The sequence below is a fragment of the Lucilia sericata genome, unplaced genomic scaffold (assembly GCF_015586225.1).
Source record: "Lucilia sericata isolate MDLA Ls3-8-SP2 unplaced genomic scaffold, ASM1558622v1 Contig000590F_arrow, whole genome shotgun sequence".
In the NCBI taxonomy this organism is placed as follows: domain Eukaryota; kingdom Metazoa; phylum Arthropoda; class Insecta; order Diptera; family Calliphoridae; genus Lucilia; species Lucilia sericata.
Window position 1 is genome coordinate 226,062 of NW_023994597.1, and position 24,616 is coordinate 250,677.

Sequence of the window (24,616 nt, forward strand, 5' to 3'; positions counted from 1 at the left end):
CTATTTATACTTGATAGTCCTGGATATACCATTATGACTACCTACTTCCATGTTCCTAACGATTCAATTTCAACTTCAGATCTGTATAACGTATGGTGAATAAAATATGGACTCTTGTTCACTTGTTGTTTAAAAAGACACAGGACAATTATAAAAAAAAATTCCATACGGTAAATTTAAATACACTATCTACTTATTTAATAAAACCGAAAATTGCCTTGGTTTAGTTAATAAATAGTTTCGAAAATGACACTAAGCGAACTGAACCACCGCAAATGAAATGTTTGTGATAAAAACCCATACTAAATTAAATATAAATTTATATGCATTTTAAGGACATGGAACTCCAAAAAAAATCTTATAAGAAAATAAACTTAACCAAGAAGCTCGGAAATGTAATTGGGAAGACTCCAAAGTTCGGTCTTAATAAAAATTTGAAGAAATAGGTTATTGTGCGAAATTCTACCACCAAATGGGCAGGAAATATAATTTCGACAAAAGAGTCATTAGGAACTATTTATAATAATTGGGAGTACAGAATAAGTAGAAAAAAAGATCAACATATACTCCAGAAACTCAACAGAAGGTCTTTAAATACTTGCTACCAGAGCTTTCTAGAAATTAATCTTCTTGCTCATAAGAGTATAAATGTGTTATAGATAACGCGACATATTTTACCGTCAAAAGAAATGAACTGCCAAGTTTATAACGAAAATTGCATGCCAGAACATAGCAATTATATCGAAAAATATAATCGAAAAGAAAGAATATTTTTTTGGTCAAATTTGGCGTATTCCCATTCACACAAAAGCCACATTAGAGAACTTGAAAAATGAAAAAAAAAAAAATGATTTGTATCAATGGGTTAATTTGAAAAGAAATGTATACGAAAATTCCTAACATAAAAAGATCTTGAAAACCATAAATACATAGGGGATTAGTATAGCAAATCGCGAAGGAGCCAATTTTTTTTACAAATTTTCTATAAGATTTAAACTTCAAAATTAACTTAAGTTTGAATTAAAATCATGGGTTAATTTGAAAAGAAATGTATACGAAAATTCCTAACATAAAAAGATCTTGAAAACCATAAATACATAGGGGATTAGTATAGCAAATCGCGAAGGAGCCAATTTTTTTTTACAAATTTTCTATAAGATTTAAACTTCAAAATAACTTAAGTTTGAATTAAAACCATTTAATTTTGCAAGTGTTTAGTTATACTAAACCTATATACATACATTAGGGTGGGTCGAAAATAGGCTTTTCTCTCTTTTATCTTTATAAGATTCATAAATGTTTGTTCAAATTGGTTAACGCTTACTCGGTTTAGTCTGTGGTCAAAAAAGGGCCATTATTTTAACAGCATCTCCAAAACTCCATTTTCAAACTTTAAACAATTTTGTTAAATAGATTTTTTTAAAAAATAAAGTTTTCTATACTGGATATTATAAAGGATATATATAAGAATTAAACACAAAAAGAATGATGCGATGTGAAGTTGAAGGATTTCGGTAAATGGCAATTTTTGCCATGGACTAGGAAATAATAATCGCAATTTACTTGATCAAAATTAATTATTTTTTACTTAATTATTAGCAAAAATTGCCTTTTTCCCGAAATCCTTCAACTTCACATCGCAGATACGGTAAAACTATAAGAGGTATTGAGCTCATTATTTTATACATACCTACGTATACCTAATATACATACCTACATATACTAAAACTATCTTATTAAGTAATTCATAATATTTCGCAAAATATCCTCTCTCTAACAATGGATTCCTGTCACAAAAATATTAAAAATTAGTTGCAATAATCTTAAATCTTAATGAATAGATGCCATTTTTATCACTCACATTTCCAAGAGTTTTTCGGAAAAAGTATAAATGGGAATGTATGAAATGAACTATGAGGGATAAATTCAGATATATTGGGCCAAAAATAAAGAAATGTGGTAAAAAGTTGGTTAATGAAATTTTATATCATTGAATTTTTTCTGAGTTGATTGTTAGGTTCTTAAAACAGGTTAGGTTCCCAAAAAATCAATTCTCGTTTTCAAATATTTTTCCATCACTACTGAAGAAGGACGCTTAACAAAAACCACTTTATCTCAAAATTTCGACGTATTGGAAAAAAAGTAAAAATTGTTAATTAACCACCGGACAAAGCTAACGAAAAAAAAAAAATAATTTGTAAACTAGTGATATTAGTATATTTAAAAGATTTCCATACATTTCGGTTAACCGTTTTTTTACTCTCGGTTAACCGACAAACTGGTTTACTAAAAAAGGGCAGTTTTCGGTTTACCGATAAACCGATTTCTAGAAAAATCACTAGGTGTGTGTGTCACCTCTCATATAAAGTAAATACTAAAATCTGAATATCTGGAATATCATAACTTATATAAAATTTTTATTTAAGTAATTTTAGTTTAAATATAAATATTTTGGATAAACATAGGCGATTTGGAAATAGTGGGCGTGGCACCTCCCATATAAAGTAAATACCAAAATCTGCATATCTAGAACACCAGAACGGGCGATCCATCAGTTGGGAGCATGGTACCTCCGATATAAAGTAAATACTAAAATAACACAAGTTTCCAGGAGAGCAAAAAAACTGTTTATTTAGCTTGATCGTGAAGATTTTTGAATTTTTTCTTCTACAATATATTTTTAAGACCATATTCTAAATCGTTATATACAAAGAATTTAAAATTTTGCATTATTTGCATAATTATTCACAACTTTATATCAAATAGAGCTTTTTTCTACGAAAATTTTTTTTACAACCTTCAGATAGAGAGTTTTTCATAGAAATATAAATTTTTTATTTGATAAAAGTTACGGTGCAGGGCCTAAATAACCCAGTACCGCCTGCAAGTGTTGATCTACTCGCGAGTCACCTGTCGTCGTCATCCTGCAATCGTGATCAAAATGCTATTATGGAGGTGGGTACCTTGGCCTCCGTGGCGGACAATGCGTCAAGTATATATATACCATTGGCACAAACATAGGGGCGAAAGAGAAGGACGTACTCGCAGAGAGCTCTAAGCTCTGAATCCTCAGATGATAATAATAACACCATTATAGCAAATCCCAAAAAGGATGAAGTAGAGCAAATGGAGAAACAGGTGAGTGATAGTATAGCTAAACTACCTATTACTAAGAAAAGACTATCTGGAGCACAGAGGAGGAAGTTGAAAAAGATGCTTCAGGAAATCATAGTTAGTCAATCCATCGACACTCCAAAGGAAAAATCGGACTTTCTCACAAGATCTGAGGCAAAGAGGATCAGGTCTCCCGAAGAGTTGACAACTCAGAATAAAAAGAGCTCCCCGTCTTCTAATACACAGTCGGAAGGAACCTCAAGTCAGAATCCTGAGAGTAAGGGCGACAACGCCAAGATAGATATTCCGAAGACGACCAAGTTGGCGAAATCAACCACGAAGGTACGGGTATCTCAAAAGAACCTCCCAAAAGCGAGGAAAGAGAAGCTAGACTGTGGAAAAGGAAAAGAGCAGCCATCTTACGCCAAAGTTGCCAGAAGAAGACACCGGAACGATCTCTGCTATGCAATATACGATGCCGATAATCCGACAGGCAAAATTCCAATAGACCAATAGAGTATAATAGAAGACCTGGTCAACAATAAGATAGTGGACTACGCAATCGCTTTAAAGGGCAAACAAGCAATAGAGAGCGTGAGCTGCGAGTTCAGCACGGGCGTGATGTTGATGCGGTTGGCATCTCACCAATGAGTTAGCACCCTAAAGAACTTAGTGGAAAGTATCCCTCCTCCCTGGGACGGCGCTAAGCTGGCTAATGAACGTATACTGGAAATTGTTGGTGGTCAAAATGCTGAGCTGGTCGTGGAAAAATGGGACATATTTTACAGGAAAGAAGAACCTGAGGGAACTTTATTTGTAATAGGTATTGACCAGAAATCCATGGCTAGTCTTGCCAAGAATAAAGGTAGGTACAAAATTGGGAAGGTGCCGATTGGAAGGGCTGTTACAACAAGACCGCAGCATCAGTAGCAACTACTGATAACGTTAAAGAGTCAAATCCTAAAAGCGAGGAAGGTACCACTAACTTGCCAAAAGAAGGTGCAGCTGCCCTTTCCAAAATTGGGGAGGCGCCTATTGAAAGGGCTGTCAAAACCGGCCCCGATAAAGACACTAAAACAAAAATAAAGACACTAAAGCATCATTAGCAAGTACTGGTAATTTTGAGGAGTCAAATCCTAAAAGCGAGGAGGAAAAATCACTCACTCGCCAGAAGACAGAAGAGCAGTGCTGTCCAAAATTGGGAAAGTGTTGATTAAAAAGACTGCTCTTCCTATGCCTGATAAGTACACCGCAGTGCCATCAATAGTACCCACCGCATCAATAGGAGGAGTCAAATCCAACGAGCGGGCAGGTGATCACTAACTCGTTGGAAGACAGTTTAAATGGATGACAACGATTAAGGTTATCCAAATAAACCTCCATCGGAGCGAGACGGCTACAAACGCTCTGATGGCTAAAATTAACACAGGTAAGATACATATAGCTTTAATCCAGGAACCTTGGACGATTCGCAACAAGGTTTCTGGATTAAATCTCGTATATTTCCAACTTTTCTACGCTGATACAGGGTCTCGACCGAAAACATGTATCTTATGTTACAATAACTTATGTTTTCTTCTTTCAACAGGATTATCCACATCGGATGCAACGGTGCTGAAGGAAAAATAAGAAAATGGTAATAGGTTGTGATGCAATCGCAGAGGACAAGCCCTCATGTATTTCCTTAATACTAAAAACTTGATCACATCGAACTTAGGTAATACAGCTACCTTCGTCAATAGAATCAGAGAAGAAGTATTAGATATAACTATATGTTCAGAAGAGCTTATAATCGAAATTCAGAATTGAAGAGTTTCGGACGAGCAGTCCTTTTCTGACGATCGGTACATAAGATTATACTACGTCCGCCACCAAAGCCAATAAAGTTTCGGTATAAGTCTAAAACTAATTGTACAATGTTCGGTTTCTTACTAAAGAACCGTTTATGTCAGTACACTTTTCAATGTCGAAATAAAGAGGACATAGGCGCCAAAGTCGAAGTGCTCACAAGTGCCCTTGAACCGTTCGAGGACAGCTGCCCTCTGGGAGAGCGGAGATTTGCCCAAACGAGACTCCTGGAAACTTTTCTGAGAACACGTAGACAGCGTAAATGACCTATCGAAGATAAAAATTCCTATCCAAAACTCATGCCCAACCGGAATCTATGGTCGCTGACACGGACAGGAGGCAGGAGGATATGGAGGAGACAATGAAACTCCTAATGGACTCTCATTTCCCACCCGGATTATCGAATAACATAGATTAAGCGATTAAGCTTCTATAAAGCTGCAGGGCCGTATGGCATTTTCCCGGTACTTTTACAGATGGAGGCGGGACTGGATTCCGTACATTTGTCTCATGCTTGATATTCACATATACCCCCATTAAATGGCAGGATGCAAGGGCAATATTTATACCTAAATCAGGGAAACCTAGCTATGCGACCCCTAAGTCCTATCGACCGATAAGTCTTACGTCCTTCCTACATAAAACCCTGGAACGGAAAGTCGATAGTATGGTTAAAAGCGGTATACCAGACAAAGAAGCATGCTTATGTAAAGGGACGATCGGTGAAAACCGCTTTAAATGAAGTTGTCTACTACATAGGTGTATCCTTTGATAGCAAACTGTATACACTGGCGGTATGCATTGACATCGAAGGCGCTTTCAATAACGTGCACACTGATACTCTTATCCAATCCCTAGACCAGTTTTATATTGACCGGGTGCTCCGTAACTGGATCAACTACATGCTAATGAACAGATGGATAAGCTGCGAGATGTACGATATTACTATTAGGAAAAAGGAATTTCGCGGTACACCATAGGGTGGCATTTTGTCACCTTTACTCTGGGTTAGGGAAAGGATCCAAATTACTTGTATAGAAGAGCTGAGGAGGCTCTGAATACTTCCTTGAGCTGGGCTGGGGCCTTAGTCCTACTACGACAAATTGGCTTTATAAAATTGTAATTAGACCAATTCTAGCTTATGCTTCAATAATCTGTTGGACTGCTTTGGACAAAAAGTGTAATATCAAACTACTACAGGGAGTTCAGCGTCCATGCTACTTGGGTATAAGTGGTGCCATGTGTACTATTTCAACCAAAGCTCTGGAAAAGTTGCTAGATATTCCACCCATTGAAACATGTTTAAAATATGAGGCGGCGCTTACAGTCGAACGTCTCTTTACTTTAGGCGAAATGGCCAAAAGTGGTTATAGGACACGTCATCAATGTATACTGGACACATTATACATAATCATCGGACGTGCCGCATACCAGACACAGAATATGTCGGAAACTTTGAAACGCTGATCCCAGATAGAATGTCTTGGTCAACCGGAAAACTAGAGCAAATACCAGTAGGAACCCGTTGTTATACGGATGCTCTAAATTGGGAGTGGTATACGCACAATTAGGACGAACGACGAATTTCGCTTAGCACGACGAACGATTCCACAAAAAATTGCTGCGTAAATTCGTCGATGGGAGCTCAATAAAACTTTACGCACTGCGAATCTTGCTTTCAATTCTCTGCTTTTCTTTGTTTTTATTTTTAACTGCATATTCTGCAGGAAAATTGCACTTTTTTGGTTTTAGATCACAGACAAATTATTATTTAAATTTCTTATTTTCAAATAAATAATTTTTATCTACATACTGGTTGGGGTGACCATATTTACTAACCAAATATTATTAATCAGAAAAAAATATTTATTAATATTTTCTCATTTTTGCATTCAAAGATAATTATATTAATAAGAATAGTATGCATTTAATTTATATACAGATAAATATACAAAATAACTTTTTAGAACAAAAATTTACTTTATATAAAAAAAAAAATAAAACTAGAAATAAAAACGGTCACTCTAAACCAATTTATTCGTCGTTCGTCTGCGTATGAAATAGAAATTTCGTCATGCGCACTGGTTGTGTTTGTTCTATATCTGACGACGAAAATTCGTTCCGAAAAATTCGTCGTTCGTCCCAATTGTGCGTATAGCATAAAGTGGACCTAGGGTTCTATATTGTAGACCCAAAAACAGAAATATACCACCGTTTACCTAATCATAACACAAGCTTCCAGGCAGAAGTCCGGGCAATAACGGAATGTGTAAATAGGATTAGAATAAATATGGCGTCCACGGCCCTTATTATATTCACTGATAGCCAGAAGGCAATTAGGGCGATATCAGGTGAGAGAATTAAATCTAAGACCGTATTGGATTGTAAGAAAGCTTTAACTGAATACTCCCCCAGTGGTAAGGTTTACATCATATGGGTACCAGGACACTCGGTAGTAGTCGGCAATGGGAGAGAGAATCCCATAAGGTCTCTTGGAATAATGGAACGGTGGGTAGAACCACAAAGATCCTATGGGGTGACCCTGATGAGAACAAGACGAGAAATCTCCTCAAATTGAGCAAGTCTGAAGTTAGTATGTACCATCATACTAACTTCTGAGTATTCTGAGTGGACACACAGTATTACGTCAAGCAGTCATCGAAGTTAGATCCAAGTATCTTGGAAGTGATGTTGTTCCGGAAATAACATTCCTGACTAACACTGATTGGAAAATTCTTAGGAATTACGTCCAGGAAACTGAGTTTCTGAACATTGAAAAATAATATACTCAGTGAAATTGTTTTTTCATGAAAAGGAGCGCACAACGGCCCCGATAGTGGTCTAGGTGTATTTCTTGGGATTTGATGTTCATCCTCCTATCAACCTAACCTAATTACATTTACATATCTATATCTTACTTATGAAGCATGGAGCCGATTAAGGGCGTATAAACCAAAATCGACACTTGAAATTTTGCTAAAATGGAATAAGGGCATATATCCATATACTTTTGTTGAATATGTTCTGAAATAAATGATTTTTCATGTACTTATTATCAACTAAATTGGATAAAATTTGGACAGCATCAACATAAGAGACCATAGTATAATTTGCTTAAGTTTCAAGGAAGTCCTTGATTATCCTTTAATATTATTAAAGGACAAAATATTAAATCACTATTTTGCTATTTTTATATCTTAAATTTACAATATTTTTGAGTTAGAAGTTTGGACAATGTCAACTATAGTTATTATTATTACTTTAATGCCTTATAAGGACGAAAACCTTCTTAACTTAAAACTTTTTAAAAACTAAAAAATTGTCTTATTAATATACATATACTTATATTTATGGATATATGCCCTTTTTGTTGTCCATATTGACATTAATATTAAAATAATATTTTTATGCAATATATTTAAGGAATTCATGGAATTGAAATGTGTTCCTCAAATTCTGTAAATTTGATGCAATTATAATAATTATTTATACAATTTTTAACAAAAAAATACTTGATGAATCTGATATTTTTTGCCTTAAAAAAAATTAATATTACAAAAACGTGCTATCAAAGATAAATATTTTGGCGAAAACTTTGGATTTTTCAATTTATCTCTTCAGGAATAGATGTAAATAGATCAGATGAACACTATACCGTCGAAAAACGCGATGTGGGAAAAGTGGTCTTTACGCCCTTATTCGCATCCATGCTTCATATAAAAATTAATGTGTGTTTGTTTGTATGTGGGACCTCACTATTCAGAAACTAATATGTTTTAAAATATTGTAGAAAAACTTTACTAGTATGAATGGGAATTTTTTTATTTTAGATTTAGATATATAAAACACAAAAATTGGATGAAAAATGTAAAAGTTATTAAAAATCCCCCAGGCCATTAATGTGTCTCAGAGCATTTCATTAGGAAATGTGGAAAAAAATTTACCTTATTTTGGAAAATATTCTAGTAATATTGTAATATTTTATTACATAAAATATATCTATATTTACTTCAATATAAGTTTTTGTCCTTAAAAGATATCGTGAACCTGTTCTCAGTTATGATCACAAAAAAAAATTTACACGGCAGTTTCAAACCTCCATTTTCAGTTTTTTTAAATCTCTGTTAAACAAATTTAAACATTTTTGATATATCTTGGGGGGATTGTCAATAGATCAGGGAATAAAATAGTGAAATTTCCGCGAAAAACTAATTTTTTGTAATATTTTATAAAATATATCCTAAATCTTTACTGTTATACACTTTAAACAAAATATTTACAGAATATTATTTCTCAGATAATATAAAATATGTCCCTGAAGTTATATATAAATCGGGAAATATGGATTTTGTGGTAAAAATATAATTTTCTCAAAAACTACCCGCTAGTATTTGATGATTAGTATCTCAAATAAATGGTATTTAACTCTTCTTTCATATGATATATATATATATATATATATATATTATTTTCTTTCTCCATGGTATTCAAAAAATTAGGCATTGGAAAAAATAATAGAAACGATTCATTATGTTGCATAGGGGACATAAGGAAATATTTTTTAAATGGAGTTTTTTATTTAATTTTGAAATTATATGCACATATTTATATAAAAACTAAATAATTCAAGGATTTAATATTCATACATGTTTCAAAAAAAAAAGGATAAGGATTTCATGTTATGTTATTTCTAAAAATACTCATGTACTGTTGTTCGTCTCTTATTTTTCAAGTTTGTATTTTTGTTTGAAAGGAATTCCGGTTAAACGATGCAGAACAATTTAAGTCAATACAAAATAAAATTAAGTCGATGCAAAAAAAAAAAAAAATGTCCATCCCGGATAATTGATGTTGCCGGATAATCGAATAACGGATAATCAAGGTCCTACTGTATATGGAAATATATGAAAATATATGGAGATTATGCCTAATTCCGCAATTTTCGGATATGAACATATATGAAAATATATGCTTCATATATGAATCCATATACATATGATCCATACATAATCTTTTTTAGCTGGGCGTATATAATTTTATTAATTTTAATTAGCGGGTTGGGCGTGCTTCATCAATTTTTCTTGAAAGAAAAAGACGGCATTTTCTGCTCACGAGAAACTTTGATGCTATTTATACCCTACAAGACATTAGTGGGGAGGGTATATTGGGTTTGTGCTGATATTTGTAACATACAAAAATATTCGTCCTATACCCACCTTTAAATATATCAATCGGCCTAGAATCGTTTTCTGAGTTGATTAAGCTATGTCAATCCGTCCGACTGACTGGCTTGCTGTCCATGTAAACCTTGTGCGCAAGGTACAGGTCGCAATTTTCAAGATAATTGGATTTGAAGTAACTACTTGTTTTTTTATTATTTGGTGCCACCATTTCTGAATTTAAATTAATAAATATGTAGTATAAAATCCGTCAAAATTAAAGTCTATATAAAGTTTGGAAAAAATTGCATATACACGAGCGAACTTTTTTTATTACACTTTTTTATTGCACGAAAGACATTGATTAAAAATTTTTAATGCAAACCAATTCTTTCTATATAAATAATTTAGTATAATGCAAAATAATTTTATATAATTTTAGAAAAAAAATTGTTTTTACGTTTTTTTTTAATTTACATAAATATGTTAGTTCATTTAAAAAATATTATTGTAAATTTAGAAAAAAATTGCGAATTAAAAAAAAAATAAATGGTTTTCTGTTTATACGATACTTTAAAGATCTAATTATTATTTGTATTTTAAACATTAAACACCTTCATTCAGTAAAGTGACTTTTATATATTTAAATTAGATAACAATTTTTAAAATATTATTTCCATCAAGATTAGGTCGATTATATATACATTAGAGTGTCCCGAGCCTTTTTAAGAATTTCATGTAGGAATATCTCTCAATCGATGCAAATTAATGTACTGAACATCGGAAAAATAGAAAACATTTTTTCGAATAGTCCTCAGTTCCCTACCAGCGATTGAAAATCCTGACCTCTGTATAATTTGTGAAAAATAAAGTATTTTCGATTGAAATGTGTCTCAAAAATTCCGTAAATTTTGTGCAGTATTTTTGGTTCATAAAATGATTTTAAGTTGGTTGGAGAGGCGTATTATTTTCGCTTTTTATCGAAATAGATTTCAAAATTATCGTACTTTTTAGTTTATACAGAGAATTATTAAAAAAAACAAGTAGTTGGGCAAGATTTTCAATCGCTGTAGGGAACTAAATTTACAAAATTTGCAGTTTTTTGTATAGAATATTTGCGGCTGTTGAAGCGTATTTTTTTTACAAACTTGTATTGTTGAGTGGTTGTAAGGCACTCGTGAGTGTTTGTAAAATGATGAAATTAAATATAGAAACATGTGCAAGTGATTTGAACAGCGGCTCTTCGATTATGCAAAATTTTAAAATGAGAAAAAGTAGACATCGTAAATACGCGTCGTTTGATGTACATATACATATCGCTAAAATGTGCTCTGAAAGATATCACTGTAGGAGAAGCTTACATAAGTATTGGAAAAATAGACGTGAACGTTTTGAAAAAAGGGCTTTTCTCGAAGCACACTAACAGCGCAACTTCAAAATACCGAAAAATAACGCGTGATCGAAATACTGAAGATATTAGAGCGAATTCAAAAAATGCGAATTTTCATTTTTAACTTTATAAACAAATTGTATCAGTAATCAATCTTTATATAGAAAGAATTGGTTTCATAAAAAAAATTAATCAAGGCTTTTCGTGGACTGAATATGCGACGTTAATTAAAATTATTTTGCATTAGACTAAAATATTTCGTACAATTTCGTATATATTACGAAAGAATTTCGTGGTGCGAAACCATTTTTTATTTTTATTTATTTATTTAATTCAACTATTAATTTTTTATACAGCTGAGCACAAAACAATTATAATATAAATATAAAATACAATATATAACATAACATAAGAAATTATTGGAAACAGTTATAAACATATACATTTGAGTTAAGATAATAAATCAGTTTGGCTTTTATTTCATTCGTGGGCGTAGAAAAATCAATGAGGTCGTATAGGCGGTTGACTTCTAAGCATATTCTTCGGAGAGGATCAAAAATTATCAAAAATGGAACATAAGACCTAAGTGGTCTATTTGGAACATTAATGCGTATATTCGAAAGAAGGAATTGGGAGTTAATTTTTCCATGTAATAAGTTTAATAAAAATGTGACATTAGAAACCATTCTTCTACTTTTTAATGTTGGAAGCTTAATAAGCGCAAGCCGATTACGATATGGAGGTAGGTTTGTGTCAGGATTCCACCTGAGATTTCGGAGGCAAGAAATGAGAAATTGTTTTTGAACGGATTCAAGTTTTCTAATGTATACGTTGTACTGAGGATCCCAGATTTCAGATGTGTATTCAAGAATAGTTCTAACTAATGTTGTAAATAGACGTTTTGTCACATAAGGATCATTAAATTCCTTTGCCCAATTAAAATTGAATTAGAGTTCTCGGTATAGTTTGCATTTGAGGATGGATGAGAAATTAAAGGAATAATTGGGGATTTATCCAATGTCCTTTTACGTTTTGGATAAGATGGATTCTGAACCATACTAATATTCTCCAAATTAGGATAGTTTGTGAATAATTCACCAAATTTCTGGAATTTATCTTGCAGATATATAAAATCTTTAAAAATTTTTTCAAATTCACCTTTAAAACTTTTGAAAAAATTAAAAAATTCAACATTAAGATTTTTACACTGTGGACAAGTCCACTGCATGGATTTAGTAGAATCGGAAATTGAATCAGCATCACGTGCCCTTAGGCCACTACATTTCAAGTTATAATTTCCGAGGCATAACCAACAAGAAACCATACGTTCACTCCCAGAGATATTTCAATTTGAATTTAAGCAATCCATTATAATAAAAAATTAATTAACAAAAATATGTTCGTTGGGTAGTAAGCTACTCGACAACAGATGGCGGTGGTAAATGGAAACTAGTCAATACACAAACCAACTAGTGTTGTATTGGAGAGCAGTATGATTTATAATGGATAATATATCACACAGTTGAGTTCAGAGATACAAGCCGAGACGGCTCAAATCGGCGGCGGCTGGCCGCCGGTAATATTTTGCAAGCCGCGCCGCCGCCGACTTCTTTCGGCTCAAAAGCTAAGCCGGCTTAAACGTAGCAGCTGATAAAGATTAGAATCACACATGTATTTCAGAACATAATTTCACCAAATTGAACGGAGTTGCCACTATTTTAAATTCTTATGGCAAATTGAAAAGAGTCGCCACACAATATTGTGCTAATATTAAAATAGTGAAAACTACTATAAATGTCCATTTTCTGCAGAAAAAAACTTATATAGAGACAGGTTTCTATGTAACAGACTATTATACAAAGATTTTTCAATATAATAAACCTTATAAGGTCAATTTCTAAAGAAAAAGTTAAATTGAGCCGACAATTTATAATGATATTCCACAATTTGTAACTAGGCTAAGAATACTTATATAAAATATGTACTTAGTTTTATAAGTTTGTTGATCTTATAGCTTTTAATTAGCGTTGGATCACACGAAAAATATAACAAACTTTCACGAATTTAGAGAAAACACAAAAATTGTAAACTTAAGCCAATCAGAGCTGGATATATATGAAGCATTTCGTACAATGAACATTTTTCGTGTATATTAGGCATGGATTATTTTCAGTGTACATTAGGGATATAACTAATTTGGCGAAATTTTTGGCATGCCACCAATAAAATAATATTTTAAGTCATTTGAATTCAAAAACATCACGCACCAACCCCAATTTCTAATATAAACCAAATTTTTTATTTTTTTATTTTAAGATTAAAATACATATTTATATTTGGAATAAAATAAAATAAAAAAATAAATATTTATATTTGGTCATTTTTACCTAGAAGTATATTTTTGTCACATCGCGATTCATCACTGCCTATATCTCAGGACTTTTTCCCTAAATCAAAAAGTCCATAAAAAATCATTTGTTGATCATATTTGTTATGACCATATCTCCGATTCTTATGTACCGATTTTACTGGTTTTAAACAACTAAATTCTTAAAAGAATATCTAAGATTTGGATTCCGAAGACATATGGAAACCTTAAAAAAATTAATTTAAAAAACAGACGGACAGACATTTGCTGCGTGAACTTTTCAACCAACCACGAACAAATAATAATGTAGCATCTCATAGTTTTTAATACTCTATTCGACTTTGATATGCCAACTTGCATATTTGTAAAGAATGTCAATAGTTATATCCCTAGTGTACATATGTCAAGTGACCCAAGTTTTAAATTCAATGTCTTCCGATTTGGATGAAATTAGCACCAAGGTTAGTTCTATTGGATAGTAGACCAGACACAAATTTTAAGCTCTATCGGTCAAGAACTGCCGGACTAGAGGTCATTTTAGTCATACAGAGTTTTATTCAAATGAGCGTAACTTTCGACCTATTGGTCCTAGCAATAATTGTCCAAAGGAGTTCAGATAGCTATTTCTTCATTGTTTCAAAAATAAATTTTTAATTATTAATTTTTTTTTATTTTTTTTTCATAATTTTCTTTTTGTATCTGGCCTACTATCCAATAGTACTAACCTTGGTCCAAAGAAGGCGCAAACTGTCGTCGTTAATAGGCCTTTCAGTGAGGTTGCCAAAAATCCACTGGTAAGGGCTATTATCGACAGGAGCAATAGTGACGGGGCCATCTCTCAAGATAAATGGGGGATCATCCGTCAACGAATGCTAGGGGTGTACTGGAAAATCCTTAAGGAAAATCCAGGACCCGCCCCCCAAAATGATGACGCTGGCTGGTTCCAGGGTCATATAAAACTGCTGGCTTGTTCGAATGAGCGCTCTGCGTTACTTCTCAAGCTAGCGATTGAGTCCCTTGGGGAAGTGTGGCCAGGTGCTATGTTGGACGTGGTCCCGGTATGCGAAATTCCTCGCTGACCGAGATCCATTGCCACCATCCCAACTGAGCCTCATGACCCGGCGGAGATTCTGGCGCTCCTTCAGAGCGGAAACCCTCATCTACCTACCCATGATTGGAAGGTGGTGAAGGTCTCCGAACCGATAGGAACGATCAGAAAGGCGATTGTGGTCCTTAATAAGGAGTCCGTGTCGCCACTGCGAGAGTGCGGAAGCAAAGTATACTATGGCTTTGATAGTATTACTCTCCGTACCTACCGCAGTGACGACAAACGCAACGCCGCTGCCTCGAAGGTTAAGCTAGAGGTTCCGCCCAAGAAGGACGATGATAACATCGACGATCCCGCTGTTTCAGAAGGCGGGGAGAACTCTCAATCGACCACAGGTCAATTGGGAGAACTCCTCGGCGATCTGAAAGTGGCGGAGGACGACGACACCCTTTCGGATACTGATCCGGAAGATGTCGACGTAACCGTCGTCTACGATCCTGACTTAGGAGATGGTGAAGGTATTGCAGATTAACCTTCACCACTCCAAAGCAGCATCTGCTGCCCTCTTCCTCCGTTTAGCTGAAAGAGGGGAGGAGCTAATCCTGGTCCAGGAACCGTGGACCCACCATGGTAAAGTTCGTGGACTCTCGTTTAGAGGCTATAAGCTTCTTCATGCTAACTGTTCAGGTAATATAAGATCCTGTATTCTGGCTAAGAGCCATTTAAACATCTTTATCCTGTCTGATTACAGCGACGAAGATACTGTTGCGGCTGCTTCTCTGGTAACTCAAACATCTGGCTTCTAAGTAGCTATATGGCACACGACCATGGCGACCAGCCACCAAATCGCCTGGTGAGGGAAATTGTGTGTGAGGCAGATAGGCGACATATTCCGCTTCTCATGGGTGCAGATGCAAATGCGCACCACACGGTCTGGGGAAGCTCAGACATTAACTCAAGAGGTGAGTCTCTTTTAGATTTTCTATTAGATAATAACCTAGTAGTAGTAAATAGAGGTTCAGAACCCACTTTCATAGTTGCAAATAGAAAGGAGGTACTGGATATAACGGTTGTGAATGCAAACCATATTGACCTAGTTCAGGGTTGGAAGGTCTCAAAAGAATGCTCCTTCTCTGATCACTGCTATATAGAATTCGAAATAGTGGTTCAGGCAAAGATTATAAAACCATTTCTCAATAGGAGAAAGACGAACTGGGAGGTACATAAAGCGACTTTGACTGATATTCTTCCTACTGCTCCGACGATAGAAAGTAGAAGTGACATTGATTTAGCCGTTAACTGGATCTCAAGCTCTATTAGTGTAGCCACAAAAAGGGCTTGTAGATTATCAAATGGTATGCTTAAGGGCAAACCCCCTTGGTGGGATCCCGAAATTGCGAAAACTCGAAGGTTATGTCGTAAATTATTTAACGAGGCAAAGAGATCTGGTAACCGGTCTCTTTATAAGTCAAAAGTTAATGAATTTAAAAATCAGGTACGAAGGGCGAAACGTAGCTCCTGGAGAAAATTCTGTAGTTCTATAGAAAATTCGTCAGATACGAGTCGTCTTCGTAAGATCCTGTCTAAATCTCCTTCCGTCCCAAGCTATATACAAAAAGCGGACGGAAATTGGACTGCAGGTAGTCAAGAGACACTTGAGCTTCTCTTGAATACTCACTTTCCTGGTTGTATCCCAACTGGTGAATCAATTGCAGATAATCAGCACGGTATTGAACTAGATAATACTGCTGAAGATGTTATGATAGATGATGACATCATTCGCTGGGCAATAAGGAGTTTTGACACCTATAAATCTCCGGGCCCTGATGGTATTATTCCAGCGGATCTACAAAATAATTTAGATCGCATCATTCCCTGGCTAAGTAATATTTATAAGGCCTGTTTATACTGGTCCTACATACCTGTACAGTGGACCAGGTGTAACGTGATCTTTATCCCAAAAGGGGGAAAGACATCTCACACCAAGGCAAAAGACTTCAGACCCATCAGTCTGGCGTCATTCTTGCTTAAAACTCTGGAGAGGATAATTGATATCAATGTCAGGATATCTATTGACAAATCTCTACTCTCAAACTCTCAACATGCATACATGAAAGGTAAATCTGTTGAGACGGCTTTACATTCCCTGGTTGGGTACATTGAAAAGTACATGAGTTATGGAAACTTCACTCTGGTTGCCTTTCTCGATATTGAGGGCGCTTTTAATAACGTCAGATCCTCACCTATCTGTCAATCCCTCTCACAGATGGGTGTGGAACGATCCATTGTGAGTTTTGTAAAGAACTTGCTATCTGAACGGACTATTGTATCTTCACTGGGTGATACAACAATCTGTAAAAAAGCCATCCGGGGCACTCCTCAAGGAGGGGTGTTGTCCCCTATTCTTTGGAATATGGCAATAAATGAACTATTGGTCAAACTTGACTCACTAGGTTTTAAGACGGTTGCCTACGCTGACGATGTTGCAGTAGCGGTAACTGGTACACATCTTGAGACTCTGTCTCAGAGATTGGAAGAAGCGCTAAAGATAATAAGCTCATGGAGTGTTAAATGCGGTCTCAGCGTAAACCCAGGAAAAACGGAACTAGTATTGTTCACAAATAAATACAAAATTCCTCAATTCTCCCTTCCACGCCTCAACGGTGAGGTTCTCACACTGTCGGATAGCGCAAAATACTTAGGTGTTATTCTCGACAGAAAATTGTCTTGGAGCTTGAATATCATCTCCAGATCTTCCAAAGCCATTACGGCGTTATACGTTTGTAGAAAGGCTATTGGCCTGCATTGGGGTATCAACCCAGGAAATGTGAATTGGCTATATGAGGCGGTGATTAAACCGATAATGATGTATGGTGTAATTGTCTGGTGGCATGCACTTGACAGAATATCTAACAGAAACATTCTTACTAAAGTTATGAGACAATCTGCTCTTCTCATAACAGGTGTACTTAGGACTACGCCCAGTAAAGCGTTGTTTGCCATGCTGAACTGGCTGCCTGTGGATCTTCTTGCTAAACAACTGGCAATGAATACTGCAGCCAGACTAAGTATTACGAATAGATGGAACTACGGTTCCAGAGGTCATGCAAAGATTGTAGATCTTGTACCAAACCTACATCAAGCTATTGACTACCATATTCCGGAACCGTGCATTTCGAGGAACTTCCGGTATAGTTTAATCTGCGATTATAATGAATTAGCACCTGAAAGTGTTGGAAGCTTTAATGTATATACAGATGGCTCAAAAACAACTAAAGGTGTCGGCGGGGGCATATTCATTGAAGAATTCGGGACGAAAATCTCTTTCCGACTCAACGACGAATGTACTATTCTGCAGGCTGAAATCTCAGCTATAAAAAGGGCTTCTAATTGGCTTAGGTACTATCGGATATCCAACAGAGATATCAGAATTTATACTGACAGTCAAGCCGCTATCAAGTCCCTGATAGGTGTGTATTCTACATCAAAACTTGTCCAAGAATGCCGGGCGTCTCTAAACGAGATGGCGAGATATTCAAGAATTACCCTTATTTGGGTCAAAGGACACGGGGAAACAATTGGCAATAATACTGCTGACATTCTGGCAAAAGCCGGCACGAGGATGACCATACTGGATATTGACCAGTTCTGTGGTGTCCCCTTAGCGGTCATCAAGAAGCAAATACTTGATTACTGCTTCAATTCAGCTCAGGAGCGATGGTCTCAGGAGCACACTTGCTCGATCGCTAGGTTACTGTGGCCTCGTATGGATTCTCATAAAACATCCTACATTTTAGGGCTAAACAGAATATATCTGAGCGCTTTGTTATCAGTTCTTACAGGTCATTCAAAGTTTGGAAACCACGCTAGACGTATTGGTATTCCATATAATGACTTTTGTAGGAGCTGTCAAAATGAAGAAGAAGAGGAAACTATTACTCATTTTCTGTGTAACTGCCCGGCCCTGGAATCGCTCCGTCATCAGGCGCTGGGTTCGTCTCACTTTTCTGATCTATCTGATCTGTCAGCTATTCAACCTGAGTGTATACTAGCATTCTTGAAATTGTCGAAGTGGGTGTGTAACTAAATACACACTATGATTTTTCTGGTAATAGAGCCTTAACTTCTTCGCTATTCTATACTCATCATTCTACTTTCTATATCTGTTTCTTCACTACTTTCTTTATTACTACTCTTCCCCTTCCAAATGTTTTCCCTTATCTTTTCTCTTTACAGACGTTACAAAGGGACCGAATAGGACCCAAGTATAGACTTACTCGTGTTAGTAAGCAGTCTGAAAAACCTAACCTAACCTAACCTTGGTGCAAATTTAATCCAAATCGATTTTTTGAGTTGGGTGACAGTTTCTTATCAATGGGGTCACTTTTCTTCCATTATAATTGTGCAATATTAGATGATTTTATCAACGTTATGTTATTTGGATATCAATTGTTGGCTGGGTACATGAACGTTAGTGATAAACGAATGAATATTTGGTACTATGGTTTAAGGCTTAAAATTGAAACTTTAACCATATAAACCTAAAAAATTAAAATTTTGAGTAAACCACTTTTGTACACTAGAGGTGCCCAAAGAGTGTCGATTTTGTTTTTGGATGAGTCTTATTTTATTTATTAGTGTCCAAAATTTTCTTGTGTAAAATTTTTGCACAATCGAATAACGGGAACCCGTGATGGAATTAGAAACACTATTAATTTATTTATTTCCTTCTTATGAGATTTATTTCATTCCCTTTACAATTTTTAATGGAATTTAATACAATACTACTTTGGTAATTGAATAGATAATTTTACTGTGAAGCAAACAATTCCTTAACGTTGTCTTCTGTTTTTTTTTTTTCAAAGTTTGTACCTAATTGCTCTTGGAATTTTTGGAAATGATGCGTTCAATTGTATATTTTTATTATGGGAAAAATCTCTGACTAATTATTGAGATCTTAATTTTCAATCTTTGGAGGAATCAGACTTGGATATATCGATAATATTTGTATTAGTCTGAATTATTGGCATGTTTTGGATTTTATAAATTATGTTTTCGAATTAAAATTCCAAATGTGAAATAATCTTTGTTTTTATTTAATAAAAAAATTGTTGACAATGCTGTTTACAATCGTACATTTGAGAACAAAAGAAATTCACAAACGTATTTTACGAAAGAATCATTTAGTGTGGGTTTAATTTGTTATTTATTTTTATTAGTACCTAATAGTGTTTATATACCGGTTAACCGAAAAACCGGGTTTTATTGCATATTTCGGTTTTTCGCAAACCGGTTTTTTAAAACATTGGTTTTCGGTTAACCGGTTTCAAAAAAATCTAATTTTTAGTACAAAATTGCATGTTTTCTTTGATTTTTTATTGTGATTTTTAAAAATTTTGAATAGATAATTCTAAACATTATTTTCCGTTTGTGCACATGAAAACAGACCTAAGTTGTTAAACAAATGTTAGGAAATGTTAAACATATATTATGTATGTATATAAAATTAAGATTTACAATTTCAGACAATCAGGAAATTAGTAAAAAGTTGGCATTTAAACCAATAAAAAATTAACTATTTAAACAAATACCAACCATTATATGAAGAATAACTTTGATGATAAAATGCAGGATGCACTTACTTGTTTACTGCGTGAGTATAATAAAAATCGAGAAGTTTATCAAACGTTCTCAAAACGGACTTTATTTATCGGAACATTGTTGATGCTGTCCGAGAATTTATGCTGCTGGGGTTTTTCACAAACTGTAATGGAGCTTAGGTTGATTGACAGGTAGTCTGAATGACACCTGTCAATATTCCTAAGAGTCATTCACAGAACAACCACAGGCGGAGGGAGATCACAATTAAAGCAGGGGCCCAAATGTCTATGTCGAGACAGTCGTTGTCTACTTCCGTTCCCGATCAATCGTCGCGATCCTGAACACTATTTATACTTGATAGTCCTGGACATAAAGGGATGTTGTTCAATTTTGGCAACTTAGAACTACATCTAATCTTATTTTTAGAAGCAGTAAAAATTCGATATTTAGATGTCAAAAATAAACCACATTCTTTCAATGTCATGCTTATGTAAATTTCATTGTACTTCGAATATTTTATTTGTAGTGTTTTTTCTAAATCTCCTTCCTCACTTTTAAGGAAATATTTGGTTTATAAAAGCGAAAATATGTAATCGCATTTTTGGATGTGATTAAGATGTCGTCTGTAAAGTATGACATAAATAAACATACATTTTTTGCTAGTTACTGTAGTTCACATAGGCATCAAAAGAAACTAAAAACTTTTCAAACATTCTTTTAATTTTACTCAAAAACGTTTTTATAATGAGCAAAACAATATGCAAACGTTTGCCAAAAGTTTTTGCTCAAAACTTTACAATTGATAATGTACACCGTTCGGATGATAACATATTGAATATTGCTACAAAAATAGTGTGTATTTTCGCAATTTGGAACAAGGAAATACGCCAAAGTAAATAAATATATTTTTAATTTAAATGGGAAAATAAGAAAAAATTTTAATAAATACCTGTACTCCGGCATATGCTGTACTTGGATTGATCACAACTTTATGAATTTTTCCATATTTTCCAAAATATTCGTGCTTTTTTAAAATCTAAAATAAAAATAAATAAAAGTGATTTTCAATATCATTTGTTAAAAATTTTTGAAAAATTTTATCGTATACATATGGGCAATTTCGTGTCAAGTGACCTAATTTAAAAAATCGATGATATAAATAAAAGTGATTTTCAATATCATTTGTTAAAAACTTGAAAAATTTTATCGTATACATATGTGCAATTTCGTGACAAGTGACCCAAGTGCACCAATGCAATCCAATTGGATAGTAGGCCAGACATAAATTTTCAGCTCTATCGCTCAAAAACTGACGGAGGTTAGAAGGGGTCAAAGCTGTACATTTTGGTCATACAGGTTTTTTTTCGAATGCGAGACATTGCACTTATTGGTCCTTGCAAAAATTATCCAAGGGGAAAAAATTATATTTTAACTCAAGAATAAGATTTTTTACTATTTGGCACATATACAATTCTCATTTTCCCCTTAAAAAAATATAATTTTTTAGAAAGATTGAAACAGCTATCTACAGTCCTTTTGGCTAGAATCAATAGGTAAAGAGTTACACTCATTTCAAAAAAAACCTATATAACCTATATAAAAACCAAAATGTCCAAATTTGCCCCCTCTAACTCCGGCAGTTCATGACTGATAGAGCTGAACATTTGTGTCTTGCCTACTATCCAATAGTACTAAATGGTGCATTTCATCCAAATCTATTTTTTAAGTTAGGTCACTTGACACGAAATTGTGCATATGTTCAGTTTTCATTTCAAAATTTTCCCAGAAAAAAACGAATACTTTCATAAAGGTGTTATCACACGACATGTATTTTACTTCTGATAAATACACTCCCGATCACTTAAATAGGTTCACTGTTTTGTTTACATTCAAATTATTTTTTTGCAAAAAATAATGGACTAATTAGTAATATTAAAATTTTAAATAATAACATGATGTCTTATGTATCACTAGTGAGACAAAACTTAGCGCAATACCTAATAGCGGATTTTTAATAATTTTTTTCTAACATACTACGTTTTTTAGTTATATTTTTTCGGCTCACTTGATTAGGTTCAATCAGAATAAAATCAATTTACTGCTGGCAGTGAGTAAAATCCATTCATATTCTAGTGGCTGTGAATATAGACAATATATTTTTTAACAAATAGGTTGCGGTAAGCCTTTAACTAAAGAATAAAATGACAAAATTCAAGCGTTTTTGGAAATTGTCCAAAATCACAGGAATTTGGCAAACAAATTGGGGAAATTCAGAATGTTATTCGCAATTTTATAAGAACACAGTTTGAATATTAAGAAAACATAAATGGAACTACATATAGAGTCAAAACAAAAGCGGACAGAAGAGATTTCATAAAATTTGCCTCCAAGTCAAGTGATTCTGTAGCAAAAATTAGAGAAAAAGTAGGTGTTACAGCAAGCCTAGCTACAGTAAAACGAATTTTTTTGAAAGGAAGAGTTCTACATGAGTCGTTTGCATAGCTGTTGAGGATGTGGGGTGTAGTGGGGGCAATTTCGTATTATGAAACATGTGAGCTTAAATTTCTTTCATCTAGTAAGAATTGTAATAATTGTAATGTCATACTGGAAACAGCTTTTTTCACATTTTCGGATATCTTTGAACCATTGCCGTGGATATTTCAAAAATTTAATGCCCCGATCCATACCGCCAGGGCTGTAAAAGGGTGGATTCGAAGCCAGAATGTACAAATTTTGGAGTGGCTTCCACAATCATCTCACCTATTTATTATTGAAAATGTTTCGGATATTCTTTTTCGTAAAGTGTATAGGTCGGGCAGACAGTATGACACAAAAGAAGCATAAATTGAAGGAACTAAAAAGGCTTGGACCGAATTTTCCTTGTCATTACTTAAGAATCTTTATAACTCTTTATCACCTCGAATTTTCGATGTTATAGCAAGTAATGGCGGATATGTTCCTTACTAAATCTTTTCTAAAACCTTGTAAAAATGTTTATAAAAATAAAAAAGTTTCATGAAAAATGCATTTTGTTGTTGTTTTTGTCAATTAAAGATGATGAACCTATTCAAATGAGCAAGAAAAAAAATATTAAAAATCGGTTATTAAGTATTGCACTAATCTATTTAGTGATACATAAGAGATTATGCTATTATTAAAAATTTTAATATAACCAATTAGTCCATTATTTTTTGCAAAAAATTAATTTAAACGTAAATAAAATAGTGAACCTATTTAAGTGAGCGGGAGTGTATGAAATATTCCATGTGGAAAAACATGTCATTTTGTTCAATTAGAGCGTGCTCTATTTTCCTGTGACAAACATAAACAAAACAGCTATTTTGTTTTGAAATAAAATTGTTTGAAAAAATAAATTAAAGAAATGAACATGAAAAAACTAATTTATAATTTTAACAACTTTTACACATTAAAAAGGTATGGCAGGTGTGATAGCAGAAATTATGAATCGTATATAAAGGCCGACTTCCAAAACGTACCAATACAAAGTTTAAACACAATTTGACTGCGTATTTAAATATTGTACACATGTAAGGTTTCAACGATGCTTTGTTTATTTTCACGTTCTAAAATATAGAAGATGCAATGTATTGTTTTTATTAATTCAGCTGTTTGTGTAGTTTAAGCAAATAATTTCAACAAGCATCAACTTTAAAACTGATGCGCTGATTGCTATTTCGCTGCGTTTATAATACTTGTCGATGACGTTTTGAAACAGTATGCATTGTCAATGCTTTGTACTGTGGCGTTATGAAACACTATACTTTGTTCGTATACAAAGCAACTAACGTTTTGGAAGTCAGCCAAAATGACAATTTTGACATACATTAGGAATAACATATGGGTTAAGAAAGTGACAGTACATATGTAAAAAACATATCGTGTGGTAACACCTTAAGAATTACATTCATCACCACTTCAAAAGTATCACAAAGTAAATTTAGCTTTTGTGGAAGAGATGTTTAATGGCTTCTAAAGAGGCAACATAGTTTTATTTTTTCAAAACTGAAATTTTTTAAGTTAACAAATTTTAGTTTTGGGGTTTTGTATTAATATTCCACTTTCGAATA

The 24,616-nt window shown here is 34.0% G+C and overlaps 1 protein-coding gene across 1 annotated transcript in view; it reads right to left on the reverse strand.

The window, feature by feature from the left end:
- LOC119606480 (putative uncharacterized protein DDB_G0282133) overlaps window positions 1-24,616 on the reverse strand; it is a 197,242-nt gene that overhangs the window by 168,402 nt on the left and 4,224 nt on the right. Inside the window, exon 2 of the mRNA XM_037960010.1 lies at window positions 21,478-21,564. Within this exon, the coding sequence (XP_037815938.1) occupies window positions 21,478-21,564 (87 nt within the window). The remainder of the gene's footprint in view (window positions 1-21,477; window positions 21,565-24,616) is intronic.